The 15021-nt window shown below is 44.3% G+C and overlaps 1 protein-coding gene across 1 annotated transcript in view; it reads right to left on the minus strand.

Moving 5' to 3' along the window:
- The window catches only part of acap3a (ArfGAP with coiled-coil, ankyrin repeat and PH domains 3a), a 59036-nt gene that overhangs the window by 28198 nt on the left and 15817 nt on the right, over nt 1–15021 (minus strand). The window contains exons 2-3 of the mRNA XM_070968130.1: nt 4657–4714; nt 379–498 (exon numbers count right to left, since the gene is read on the minus strand). Of these exons, the coding sequence (XP_070824231.1) occupies nt 379–498; nt 4657–4714 (178 nt within the window). The remainder of the gene's footprint in view (nt 1–378; nt 499–4656; nt 4715–15021) is intronic.

Below are 15021 nucleotides of genomic sequence, written 5' to 3' on the forward strand. Positions count from 1 at the left end.
ACTACAAATATGAACAAGACTTTAATAAGAAACTCACAATTAGTCATACGGATGAAGCCAAGAAGGCTTTTAATAGTAGTAAAAGTCAGCAGCAAAACGCTGCTGCAAGCCGAGCCAGAAGTAAGTTTCCAGACCCGATCTGATCCTCACTTACTAATCTGTTAGTAATAAGGTTTACTCACACACAAAAACACACACATACAGAGCTGTAAGGCTAAAGAGATGGAAAGTCCCCATCCCAGAAGAAACTTATTCTGACAGTTCTTTTCACAAAATGACAGAAAATATGACAATAAAACCACAATAAAGGCCAGAATGGATCAACAATGGGCGAGGTTAAGCGACTTGGACACAACGGCCGACTCATCAGAACCTCACCGAGATCATCTCATCCTTCTTGCACTGCTGAGACAGATCCCGGATGCCGTTGACGAAGAGTTTGTTGGCGCTGACGTACGCCTTCCCCGCTTCAATCATCCCACTGCATAGCTTCACCAGCTGTGGAGGAGGGAGACACATTTTAGAGGGGACAAACGAGGGCATCGCTTTCATCACACACGCACATCATATTAATGTGAGCAGGGACACAGTCAATCGAGGACACTGAGGACATGTCCTCTGTGCTGCTCCTGGGAATTTGGGAGTTTTTATACCTTGAGGAGTTTTACAAGGACAACCAAACATACATGTTTGTTTTTTTGCATTTTTTTTGCTCATTCTGAGATTAACTAGAGTCATTATTAGCATTAGCATTTAGAGCTAATGTTGCCACGATACCATTTTAAGCTTTGATACAATACTAGTATGTGTACACATATATATATGTACACACACATTTTTATCAACGACCTGCACACAGTGCTGCTGGCACAGATACAGTCTGAACACACCAACAGAAACAGGCTGAGGACCAATTCATTTTCTTCCTAGTTGTCTCATCTGTGCAGCCTTAGGTTAAAAATCTGACTGCAGATCAGTTTTTTATAGTCTCAGGTACTTTCTATACACAGATTGTATAGTTTTAAACACATGGTATTGAAAAAAGTATCAATACTTTTGACAACCTTGCTTAGAGCTTTATGTATAGAGACAACATTTACGTTGTAACAGTGAAAAAGATATATAAAATGTGAATATATATATATATATATATATATATATATGCATACATACACAGTATCTATATTCTGAATATCTTTACAGATTTCAGTTAGGGGGTTAGGGTTGCATGTGGGAATTTGAAATCAGGACTTCATGTCTAAAATTGAGATCACAAAGTCTCTGGTGAAACCTGCTCAACCAGTGGCTCCATGTGATCATCACCAAGGCACAATCAGCGCTAGAGGACGGCAGCTTTTATGACTCAGCATCATACGCTGAACCACAACACTCACAGTTTTGTTTCCAGATCAAAACTGTTTTTCCCCCGTTTTCAGGGCATTACCACACATGGACCAGGACGTCTGTCATACAGTTGCATGTTTGTTGTGCTGTTAAGACCTGTGGTAACAGACAGTAGTGGGTGCTTTCTCAGGAGGGGTCCATATGTCATCAGCATGCCATCCGTCACACATGAAAAAGCTACAGATGCTTAATGTTATCCAGGACTGGAGAACTGCTAACAGACACTGATGATCCAATGTGTTTGTTTTAGTGTACGACTTGTATCTCGACCACATACTGCGAACGCGCTACAACGTACATTTTCTCTGCGGCTGTCAGCTAAATTTATGACATCTGCCATGACGCTCACATTGTTTGGTTTCTACTTTCATGAGAGGAAAATTAATTTCTCCTTGTTTTTCAGTCTGTGTTCCAGTGCCAGGTTTTCAGTTTTCCAGCACCATTTTTCCCCGCAGATGCTGACCAGACATGAGGCTGAGCACTTTTTTCATTAAGTTTAAAGGAATAGACATTTGGGGAGATGCATTTGCTTTCTTGAGTTAAATGAGAAGATTGATACCACCCTCATGTTTGAAAGCTAAATGTGAAGCTGGAGGCAAAACATGATTGTTTAGCTAAAGACTGTAAGTAAATGGAAACAGCTAGCCTGACTGCCAAAAAATGCAAAAAAAAAAAAAAATGCACCAACAGGCAACTCTAAAGCTCATTAGTGAACACGTTACACCTTGTTTGTTCAATTCATACACAAACAAAAATGTAAGTTGTGGTATTATGAGGAGGGAGCTAGCTTGCTTGCCCCTGTTACTGCACTTCATGGTAGGCTATGCTAACCATCTCCTGGCTCTAGCTTTACATTGCGTGTAGAGACATGAGAATGGTGTCAATCCTTCTAAATGTCATCAAGAAATTCAATAAGTGTTTCCAAAATGTCAAACTATTGCCTGAACACCCAGAAGGAGTTCTGTAGGGTTCAGGGTAATGCTAGGTGCTGAAATGGAAGTTCCCCCGTTAATACAGATAAAAGGCGGGAAAACAAAAAAGCAGAGGTGTGATTGTCTCTCCTTGCTCCAGAAGACTCACTATAATGCCTTTTATGTGTGTCCATTAAACAACAGCTCTTTAGAAAGTAAAAGCCAATGTAAAAGTAAAAAAAGAGTCTACAACCACACTAGCAAGAAGCTTTGAGCTACAGTAAATGCTAACGGATTTATGTAAATGTGCTCACAATGACAACACTATTGCTAATGACAATGCTAATGATAGTTAGCACGTGTAACGGTTAGCATGTTAAAAAAAAAATCTGGTTTTTGCATTTAATTAGCAGCAAAATATATTTGGTCACGAGCGAAACATTGTACAAACTGAAAGTTTCATCTCATGATGGCGCTAGATGAAAATTCATGGAATCGCTTAAGTTATTGCACTTCATCCTGTCTGAAAGCTGTCATAACACGTCACTAAAAAACAAATATGTCGTGTAGGAAATCGAGGAAAAATCAGTGGGTCACATCCAAAACATCCAGCAGTTGTTGAGATATTTCTGGACCAAAGCAGCGAACTGACACATTGTCAAAGAGCCACTTCACGAAGAATGGCTAAAAAAACAACTATCAAATATAGAAATGACTCTAAAAATGGATATTTGGGCTGGATCAGGCTTGTCCTCCTCTGCTGCCGTCCCCTGCAGCTGCCCTTGAGTGAGCTGGAGAGGAAATTATTTTTAGCTAATAGAGCGTTGGCGATCAAGACGAGAAAATCAGCTGAAACGTGGATCACTGAATAGTTTTTTTTGATTTCCCCCTTTTCATGATCTAATTTTAAACTCTGCAACTGTATTAGATTAGAGTCACTCATGCACAGAACAGAGAAAGTATCAACTGATTCCAGAACTGCAGATTTTATCAAATTCAGACGCTAATGAGGAAGTGTCTCTTTTCAGTTTTCTGATGGATATAAAAGGGCAAAGACACCACCATGAAAGTATTAAATATTCCAATTTACAGCCACGAGGATGAACTTTAGTGGGGGTTTCCCACCCTCATGGCAGTAAAAGAAGAACTGACTAATCCTGGCTCCCGTGGACACATACCACCATTCAACGTCAAGAGGAGCAGATGGACCGGTGAGGACTGCAGGGAAAGCATCTGGCTGCCTCATTACAAGGCAACTGGATGCTTTGAAAGCCTGTGTGATGCAGTTTAATGTTTTCAGTGCCACGTCACGTTTCACTGAATCTCAGCTGAACTGTTCAACAGGACTGAGCAACATTACGCTGTCCATTACGCAGGGTGCCAGCAGCGGAGGCTAGCAACATTAGCACTGTGGGATTAGGCACTGCAGAGTATTATAATGCTGGAAGCGAGCAGCTGAGTGTAACGGCCACGCAGTGACTGATGTCTACTGCAACAAGATATGCCGCAGTGGTGAGAGAAGTATTGAGATCCAGTAAAAACAGTAATAGGACCGCATGAAATACTTAATGAAAAGTAAAAATATAAAATTGTCGGCATCAAAATTTATATATACATTTCCATTAACCTTTTCCGATGGTGATTCTTACAAATGTGCTTTAAAACAGGTTGATGGAAACATAGCTGTATGGCTTTCATCTGTGATGTCACAGCGTGTTGCCTTCAGGTGCACTTTAAAGCAGACTGGCACAGAGCCGTACCTGATGGGCACGGTTTCCATTTGATTTAAATCCAGCAGACAGAAAAGCAGATGCCACTTGGCCTGATCTCGGCCAGCAGAGCAAGAAAACAATCATGCAGCAGCAGCGTGAGTTGGCACAGCTGAACATTAATGGCAAAGCTGTTGTGCTGTGTTTGCCAAAAAGATATGAAGACGGCGTTAAATGTTGACTTGAATGAGTGTCAGGTCACCCTGATACAGGCTTTTAGTTTATTTTTACAGCACTTTTCAAAAAAGAAGTGCTTTACAGGAAGAAGAAAAGGGGAAAACCTACAAAATAAAAGGTATAAAATCAGTTGAAAACTAAAGAAAGCAGAGTTTCCAGATGCTCTTAAATAGGCCTGCTGATATAACAGTTTGATTATAAGCCATGCTCCACATGCACCATGTGGCCTTGGAGAGGTGATGCAAACATCGGCGTTAATATCAGTGATTAGGGCGAAGCAAGAAGAGCAACATTCCTGAACGTTTCATCCCACAGAGATCAGTGTCTATTAATTTACCGCCTCTGAATATAAGCAAAACAGGACTGACAGTTAAAGATGATATCAAATGTCTTACCTTGTCTAGTTTTGCCTCGATCTCCACAACCTCTGTCTCCACCTCATCAATATTTGCCCTGAAAAACAAAAGTGAGAGAAGCTGTGAGTGCACGTGTGGTAATGACTGATAGAATTTCCATTAAGGTCATTTATCTGGTTGGAAAACAGCCGCTGTACAATCCGCGAGTGATTTCCCACGCTCTCCGAAAGCTCGAGGACTCCCCATAAATCTGCGAGTGACAGACGGAGTTTGGCCGAGCCAAACGCAGACATGTTCGAGCAGCAGCAGGCGAGGGTTTGGGCGTGCTTTAAGTGAGCGAAACGCTGTCCTGGGAGCAGTTCTGCTCTGTCAAAACAAAGCGACAGACAAGGTCTCTGCACAGCGAGGCCGACGCGTCTGTCTGGTTCATCCCAAACCCCAATCCACCTTCCTGCTGTCAACACCACCACCACCATGACCACACCCAACCGCACCATGCAAGAGGCGTGATTTACACCCAGAGGCTCACAGCTGCTTCTGCACACTGATGAAAAAAGCAGTGTGTGTATCATGAAGGATTTATATTTCAATGGTCTCGAACAGTCGGTTGGTCTCTCAAACACACATCAAAGGGAGAAAGTTCGACTTCAGTCTTGGAGATCATGTGTCTGAGGAACACGACATCTGTTTTGGGGTTGCAGGGAGCTGCTTCGGTCCATCACTGCTCTCAGTGTACACACTGCACTTAGCTACATCATCAGACAGCACAATGTGCGTTTCCATCGTTACACAGATGACACACAACTGTACATCAGTGCTGAACCAATGAGGCTGCAGCTACAGACTCCATTACTGACTGTCTTTTGGCAATAAATCAATGGATTAGCAATAACTCCCTGAAGTTAAATGAGGACAAAACTGAGATTGTACAACTCAGCCCTGAAGCAGAAAGAGAAATGCTGTTTAATAATGTGGGAAATGAACTCCCTGCATTAAATCTGAGGTTACAGTCTGGGTGTTATCCTAGATTCAGATCTGAGCTCCCACATCAACAAGGTGATGAAAACATTTTTCCACCTCAGAAACAGCTAAAGTACGACAATTTCTAAACCAAGAAGATGCTGAAAAACTGATTCATGCCTTTATTTCGATAAAAGTTTATTATGTACCACCTTGGTACGAGTTCATTTCTATCTGCTGCTCATCTTGATATTATCTGCTTCCTGCTGCTCAGTGGGACCACAAGGTTTCATTAGCATATAAATATAATATAATAATACATTTTCTACATACTTTCATAGTCCCCAGAGGATGAATCCTGCTGAATTTGATGGTCCAGTCCTCGTTTTTACTGGTTGTTTTATTTAGATTTCATTAGAAAAATAGGTCATCTGTGACTATTTTTCATCATAGCTTTCGTTGACAGATGCACTTCAGAAGAAGCTCCCGTCTTGCGTTCTCTGAGAGCGTCTGTGGCATATATCGGCCACAGCTGGCAGGATATAAAACTTGCATCTCTGCCTCGTCTTCTCTCTGGCCTTGGGTGCATCAGCCTGCCTGGCCGGGCTGCAGCGGGCTCAGGGGACGAAGGACGGCGCGCGCTCTCATCCTCCTCTCCACCCCCACAGCTTTTTACTCTCACCATCTCTTTTTATGAGGAGAAAGTACCCCACAGGGGAAATATCTGTCAAACGCTCCGACTCGTGCAGAATGGAAACATACATTACCAAAATAATCAATGCCATATTATTCCACATGTGGACGTGTGTTATTATAACCTCAGCTGATCTCGGGCTGCACGGCCTCCAGCCCACCACACCCGGGGATAATCTCGCTGTGAGCAAAGCTGTTTTCATTGCTGATGTCATTTCTGAAACTGCCCTTTTCATGTGATAATGCAGAGCTTAGCAGGCTCTCGCTTTTCAGGAGGCTCATTCCTCCTCACGCCTTTCAGCAACAGCTACACTGATCTGAAGACGGTATTTTGATATTTCATTTTCAAATGTTAAATTAGCAAAAAGCTTTCAGAAGTTGCTAAATGTTTTCTAAAGATCAACCACAGTGTTATCTGCACCACTTTTGACCTGATAAAGCTTCCTCCATAACATCTACTGTAGAACTAGCAATTAAATTATACTTAATATTCACAATTGTGTATATTTACATAAACAATCTTTCTTAGATGGATCAAACTGGTGTCTTTTTATGGTTTTAACCATTAAAACTTGAAAGAATTCATACAGAGCTTTCAAGGGACTGTAAGAAAATTATTAGCAGAGGAGCAGGGGTCACAAAAAGGGGGCGTTTGCATCTTCTTTCTTTTTTGCTGAAGGGAGGGTCTCTCATTATTCCATGCCACAGATTTTTAGTCTGATTTCATCCTTTTCTTGCAAGATTTACTAATAAAGAGGCAACAGTTTTGTCACCAACATGTCTTGGATGTGTGTTTGTGTGTCTGGATCAGTTTTCAGAAACAGCAGGATCTTTATAGTTTGTAGGGACTGAAAAAAGCCAACAGGGTGGTGCCAAAACTGCAGTTCCTTGAATGGCCACTTGAGGCTGGCTCCAAAATCAAATCAATCCCCATAGACCCCCATATTAAAAGGTCTAACTTTACAGAAGAAATTAACAGCCTGGTACAAAAAGCAGTTTTGGTCTCTATAGGGAATTTCCCTGTTCATGACAACTGAGTGAGGGCTGAATTTTTATATAACTCACTCATTTAAATTGCATTAAGGCTTAAAGTTATGCATAATTAAGGGCATGGCTGTTTGAGTGACAGCTAGCAGCTAGGTTTGAGCAAGCAGGCTTCATTCGGGCCGTCTCAGCTACACCCACACTGAAAGGAATGCATTTAATTATGTGGCAATAAAAAAGCCAAATTCAGTCAATGACGACACGGTTGAAAGCTGAAGTTCAGCAGTGGGAATGTCGCTGGGTTTCGGCCGCTCTTCTCCTCCACACTGAACCAGCCAGGCTCCACACAGCGACGGCCCAGCTAGCTGTGCCAGATGTGCGGACTCGATCTCGTGGGACAGCTGCTCCCGCTAAACTCCCTCCAGGCTGTAACCCCCCCACTTCCCCATCTCACTGCACATGCCTCCCATAATGGATGCACATGATGCCCCGGGCCTGTAGCCACGGCAACCATCTCCTAAGTGGGCCGCAGAGGTCCCCGATGTGCTTGTGAGTTGACCCTTACTCACACCACAGGGAGCGAAGTAGACAATAACTTGACTCGCAACATGGCCACTGTGACAAGAGATGATCATCACTGCACCATCAGAACCTCGTCAGGAGACGATTTAACGCACATGCAGTCACTGATTGACTCGTTTATAACTCGTAAAGGTGGACTGAAGTTGCGTGCACCTGTCAGTGTGCAGGGTTAGTTAGGGATCATTTATGTGCAAAAACACAATAAATGCTGAGACTGTGCTGAGTAAGCAGCAGCTCCGGTGGTTTCTGGCTGGTGGCGTGCTGACGGGGCGTCCGGGGGACTGGCTGAGGTGCTGTTTATTGGCCCAGAGCGGCAGAACACCTCTGTTTCTACTTAATTCAGGAGCCGCCACACGTCTTAAAGAGCTTCACATGATGCCTTTTAGATGCTGGAAGGCAAAATAACATTTTGTCCATGCTGGTATTTGTTGTGGTGTGTGAACTATAATTTTCATTAATGCAGGAAACAGTAGTGTAAAAAAGTATTCACAAAAAAGACCTTAAATGATCAAAAGTAAAAGTATCTATAATACAGAATGATGGCCCCTGTATAAACATCATTACTGATGCATGAATGTGTAGACACAATTCTACACGCATCATATTTTCCAAAGCTCATCATATGTATTGCAATGATTGAAATGGAAATAGTCAAGTACAATATAAGTACTTCAGATTGGTACAGTAATCTGCTGCGTGTGAGCAGGATGCAGCTGGGCACAGATGCCCCAGAGGGTTGTGTTTCAGAGGGCGAGTCGCAGCAGAGCGGCCTGGTGGCCTGGAAGGAGAACGAGCAGGTGGGGTTGTGGGGAGAGAGCAAACACCGGGTCCAGGTAGTGACCCCTAAAATGCAGGTGTGAGCCCCCCAAACAAACCGCCAGCTGGGGCAGACTGACTGAACCTACAGACGCCGGCCCACTGAGGAGAATTAGCCAGAGAGTGATGCAGCGGCATCAAGGAGCTCGGGTACAAATGAGAACAGCTATGCTAGCTTTAAGTGATCCTCAGCAATCAGCAGGCTGTTCGATATCAATCTGCTGTTCGCTCTTTTCTCACTCCTCAGTATCTTTAACCTCTCTCATCTCATCTTTGAATCTTAATTCAAAACCTACCACACAAGGTTTGATGAGTGCGGGAAGTGCGTGGAGGCGAGAGAGGGGACGGGAGGTGGCGAGGAGGAGGCGGGACCGAGGGGTCGGAGACGGGCCGCCCTGTCTGTCTGAGGGCCCCATTGTGACAAAGCCACTTCCTGTCTAGAGAAATGGCAGCATTATGTTATAATATTGATTGCTTTGGTGTCCTGATTGAGGCTGGACTGCAGGGATGAATGGCGGATCAGAGGGGGGTGGGATCCCTGAGCGTATTCCCTTCAGCTACACTGAACAGAGGCTCGGGTTATTCTTAGCTGGGTGGCTCCTGCAGACCCCCACCCTGCCCATCTCTCCTCCCTGCCTCCTGCTTCTCCAAACCTCGACATGAAATAATGCGGGGTCAAAGAGGCACCACTGGCTCTGCAATGCCAAGCACTCAAAAACAATCCTGCACAGCTCATTTTCAGAGCAGCACCCATTTCGCCATCCTCAACCTCAATCTTACGACCTCCAAAAAAAACCAGCTGGCGTCACATTTACATCACCATCCTAATAATTTAGGAATCACAATGCTCCATAATCTGTCGTAACCCAATCCTAATGCATTTAAGGTGCAGAGGGAGTTCAGATGTCTCCAGTAATACCCTCTCCAACATGTGTTCAAAGCCCTGACTATTGTTTCATAAGCCCGGGCTTTCATTCCCGCTTGAAAGCTTAGATGTGCTCCTCATACTTAAACAGGCCTGCTTTCTGTTCTGAGAAAGCTCGGCCGCACTGTAAACACTCCACATTTCCGTACCAGACTATATCGGGCGCGCCACCGCCGTCGCTGCATTAACCTCAAACCCTCTTCAACAACACACTTCTGCACTAATGGCTTCTCAGAAGCGACATGTCTGCTGCAGCTACTCATTTATGCTTCGCTTACAACACGCTGGAGGCTCGAGCATTAAGATTTACTTGCATCTACTGGATGTGTGGGATCCATCACGGGGTTAACATGTATATCTCCGGACAGGCGCTCGCATCAGTTATGCCAGTATTCATATCAAGGCCCGGTTGCTCTTCTACAAGTGGAGGGTAGTGCTCACCATCCCCCCTCTCTGATTGCCTACTGTGCCAAATACTTGTGTACAGCCAAACAGCTGAGTGGCAGCCATTCACCAAGCCCCGTTTCTCCGGCAACACTCATCCACCCTGGCAGACAGACGGCCCTCCCAGCCCACCCACTCATTCAGCAGACTCAATACAAGAGACCACCAACACTCCCACCAAACTATTTCCTCACAGGGGCCTTGCGCGTCTGACCTCTGCCGAGTCTGTAAAGACGCCGTCTGGTGTTGAGTTCAGGGGAGGACGGAAGCGCCGAAGCTTCGGGGTCACATGGTTTCACATGAGCGTTCGATCAATACATCAGTCTGCAGAAGACGCTGATGAGCGATTAATCACTTCAAGTCATTTATTTAACGATCGAGGTTCTCAGTTAAGAAGCTGGTTGGTAATTGCAAAAAAAAGAATTGGAGACAATAATCATTCATCGTATTTCACGAGCAGAAGGAGCAGGACTAGTGCTTTTGTCACCAGGAAAAACATTAATAATGTCAAGAGCTGCTAATAATGATGGTTTTCATAATTTGTAAAACTAACAATTCTATTAACGGTCAATTGTTTGGCCAGAAAATCATAACGCTGTCAGAAATATTCACAACTGAGAAGCTGAAACCAGTGATTTTTTTCATTTTTGCAGATTAATTTTATTGATTAAATGACTACAAGTTCCTTCTCTGTAAATGATTAATCAAGAAATCAGAAAAATTATCGATAGGTTCGTGAGAAATGACGATCATCCTTCGTTGAGGCTTTTTCTCACACGCAGGAGAGAACAGAGACGCTGCTTTTGTCATCAAGAGCAATAATTGTGCGTTACACGAAGCAGTCATGACTTAAACTGCAAAAACAGAAGCCAAAAATCTAATTTGGAGGGCTGAAAAAGCAGAATCCTTTCACCATTAAAGCAGACAAAAATAAAATCTGCTTTACTTCACTCGCTCTCTGAATAAAGGAGCGCGTGCCCGATGCTGTGCCGTCTAAATCTGTCAGGACGAGAGCCAAACCCCACGCTGTCCCGAGGGCCGTTACTGAAGCAGCGACTGAATCGACAGCGGCTGGCCTGACTGCCACCTGACCGCGCTCGTCCACGTAGGAAAGCCCTCAAACGACGCGCTGGGTCTATTTTAGCAGAAGGGCATGAGCGTACCCTCGCTCACAACAATGAGAGGTCTCGTAAATCACAGACAACGACGGAGCCTCACGAAGGCCACGAGGAGGACAGCACGAAAAGCCATAAAAACACCCGGCATGACTGCACTCATATGAGACTCAGACGCACTGGATCTGCTGTCAACCGCAAAGGCATAAAACAGAATAATGCACTTAAAATTAACTCGGTTAAACTAATTCTGCACAGTTTTGTTTTCGCATGCGATGGGGAGCCTTTGAAATGCAAATCAGATTAGATGAGGTGTCCCAAAATAGATACGGAGCATGCTTCATTTTTGCAGTAATAATTTTCAAGCATTTTAGTCGCTGGTGCATTTCACTGATTCAGAGCTGCAGAATTCAGCTGTAATATAATCTGATTTTGGTGATTTTATCCTGTTAAGGTCTCTGTTACCATGTGTCAGTGCAGTGAACAACAAAGCTGCAAACTCAAAGATGATGGTTGAACTGCAAAGTACTAAAAGCAACTTTAGACAGTCACATATCTTTGGGATTACTTCAGGATTTCTTGTGTCACTTTAAATCAGGGTAGATCACCGCGCTAACCCGTGCTACATGGCTAACCTGCTCCGGAACAAGGATCATATCAAGGTGTCAGTCTGCAGCATGCTGCCATGAGAGCATCTCATCCAGAAAAGCAGATTGAAAGAGCAGGGGGAGAGGAGGTAAAGGGAAGCAGGAAAAGGGGGAACTTGAGTCAAATCCGTCTCTCCTGACTGCACACTGCCTCTCCAAAATCAACACTCCTCGTGTTTTTTCTGACTGAAGGAGATATCTAGTCTGGCGGCAGGCTGAGCGCTCCACCTTAGATGACCAGTCTTCCTGCTGCGGGTGAACTTTTGCCTGTCTGCTCCCTGACACCTCCTCCCCTTCCTCCTCCTCCTCCTCCTCCTCCTCCTCCTCGGCCCCTGCCACACCCCTGCCAACTCTTCCTCCCACATGCTCACGGGTTGGCTGTGCGGTGCTTCTCTTCGTGCCGCAGACCGCAGCACATAAATCCCGAGGGAACGAGCAGCCAGAGGGCCTGAAATCAGCCAAAAACACTAAAAAAAACTAAGTCAGAAACACATTTGGTGTTTGTTTTATCCAGCAAAGCCACAAACAGAAGCAGTACTTGAAATACATATTTCAAGTGTTTAAACTAAATGAGTTTTTGAAGGCCAACACTAACACCAAAAGGACTGAGTGATTAATGCCAGTGTTAAATATCTTTATATATACATGCCAGAAATTACAAATGCTCAACCTTTTTATTATTTATTTAAAGGGGATGTGAACCCCTTTGTGAATCATGGTAGCTGTGTCTTGACTGTAGATCATCCATCTATTATTATAAAAGTGTTTGATTTCCAAAACTACTACACAACTTTAAAAGGCGTACTCTAGGAATTTAGCACTGGATTCATATGAAGTTGAGGGAGTTACAACAAACAGATTTAAAGGGTCAAACTGATGCAGCTGAGGCAGAGATATCCAGACCTTCAGTACCTGGTTTGACCCAAAATCACCAGATCCTACAGTTCCCATAATGCAGCTTAACAGGATTTTTCAAACGTCCACATCTCCATGCCTCCAGTTTGTGACACCGGCTTTCCCTTGAAGTCGAGATAACCCTGATGACATCACTATGACGTCATCAGGGTCATTTTGTCTGACTTTAGGAAGCTCTCTGCAAAGCCTCGGAGGACATTATACAGCTGTTTCACAAGCAGAGCGGTACGTCTGGTGATGGAGAAACTGACCTTCATGTGTAAAATGCCCCTTTAAGAAAACACTGCTAGCATGAGAATAAAGCTGGAAAAGCAACACATCTGTCCAGAAAGAAAAGCTTTCAAATACAGTCAAAGACTCGCTCTGCTGTTGCGAATCCTCCCCCTGTATCAGGCTGTGAGCGTCTTGCTGGACCTTGAACAACATGTGTGCATATTTTCAGGCCCTCCCTTGGCGAGAGACATTAGTTCTGGCACTGTCCAACCACCAATGGTTCACAGGCAGTAAAGCAGCCAGGCAGGCAGTCCCTGAGCCGGGGATAACATTCCCGCTTAATCTGAGCAGACGAAGCCCATCTTCTAAATGTGCACACAACGAGAACAGAGAGACATTCTTCAGCAGAAGCAAATCAAACGAGACCTCTGCAGCCAAGCTTATTCCTGCACAAACTGCTGCCAGGGCTGTTCGCTGACGGCAGGAAAAAGTCGGATTCAGGTTTGCATTCGAACACGGGAATCGACATTTTGGACACTTGTGAGCTTTCTTGCATAGAGTAAAATGAGTGGATTGATAGCTCTTTCACAACAGCCAGCAGCCGGTTAGCTTAGCTTAGCTTAAGGACTGATATCAGAGAGTGATACCAATCTTCTCATCTAACTTTCAGCAAGACAGTGTTTTTTCCAAAATGTTGAACTAGTTTAATTAAGTGTTAATGACACAAAACAGAACAAGGCTAACAGACCTGCAAGCAGCTCTGTGAGGCTAGTAGCTGGATAGTTGTTAGGATAGTTTGACATTTTGGGAAAGACGTGGATTTGTTCTTTCCAAAAATTTAGACGATCTGTCCATTAAATATGACAAGAGGCTAGCTTAGCTTAGCATAAAGACTAGAAGCAGGGGGACACAGCTAGCCAGGCGCTCTCTGTTTTTAAGACACAGTGGTATTTTGAGCTATATGCTAATTTCAGCATGCTAACGTGCTCACATTGACAATACTATCATACAGATGTTAAGCAGGGGGTAATGATTAGCATTTTCACCATCTTAGTTTAGCATTTTAGAGCGCTAACATTTGCTAATCAGCAACACACAAAAGTCCAGCTGAGGCTGACGGGAATTTTGCAGTTATTTGCAGTAAAGGACAAAAAAAAATTAGATAAGAAGTCGGGGAAGTCAGTCGGCTTCATACTCTTGGCATCATGGATGTCGGCACAAAATTTCAAGTCAGTCCATTTTCTCATTGTTGAGATATTTGAGTCTGACCAACCAACAGCCTCTGCTCAGATGATGTAATCGCTCACAAACCACTGCACCTCACTCCTCGCCAAAAGCTAACGTACCAGCAGCTCTTTCACACCACGCTCACTCGTGCATGCATACAGTAGATACTGGCTGACCCTGCGGCGACCCCGTGAGAGTGACCCGGCCCCTGGGGAGCGAGCAGCTGTCCTCAGGCCCCGTCTGATCGGCCTCCAGGCTCGGGCAGCACAGAGGTGCACGCAGGCGAGGAGCAGGCTGGCCTGCCAAAAGATAAAAACCATCTCCTCCTGCTTGCTTCACCGACCAACAACAGCTGAAGCGGCCTTTCCCGCTCTTTCTGAAATCCAGCCGCTTCAAATTCAGACCCACCAAGACGGCACGCAGACGGATCCATCTACCGCAAGACCAAGAGATCCACAAGATTTGGAACGAAGCAAACATCCTATCATGAGTTTAAAGATATCGCTCGATGATAAAAGGCCATTTCAAGTGCAAAATATGCCAGTGTGACAAACACTGCTGCTTTCTTCTCATTAAAGTCACCCGCTGAGATTTCTTTTAATTCCTAAAATAACCAAAATGCCTTTGTTTCCATTTATAACGCGTCTGGCTCGGGGATTTGTGCAGCAGACAAACGGCAAAACATCTGGATTATCTAATTTTAGCTTCTAGCGGACAGATTGATTTAAGGGAATGTAAGTAAAGCTGAGAGTTATTAGCTTAGTTTTGAAGCAGAACGATTTCTGCTCGCGTCAGAAATATGACGAGAAGGCAGAAGGCTGAAAGTCCGCGAGCCTGAAGCCAAATGCCCGTAATGCCGCATCAGAGGTGGGTCTGTCAGGCT

This window comes from Chaetodon trifascialis, chromosome 8 (genome assembly GCF_039877785.1).
Source record: "Chaetodon trifascialis isolate fChaTrf1 chromosome 8, fChaTrf1.hap1, whole genome shotgun sequence".
Lineage (NCBI taxonomy): Eukaryota > Metazoa > Chordata > Actinopteri > Chaetodontiformes > Chaetodontidae > Chaetodon > Chaetodon trifascialis.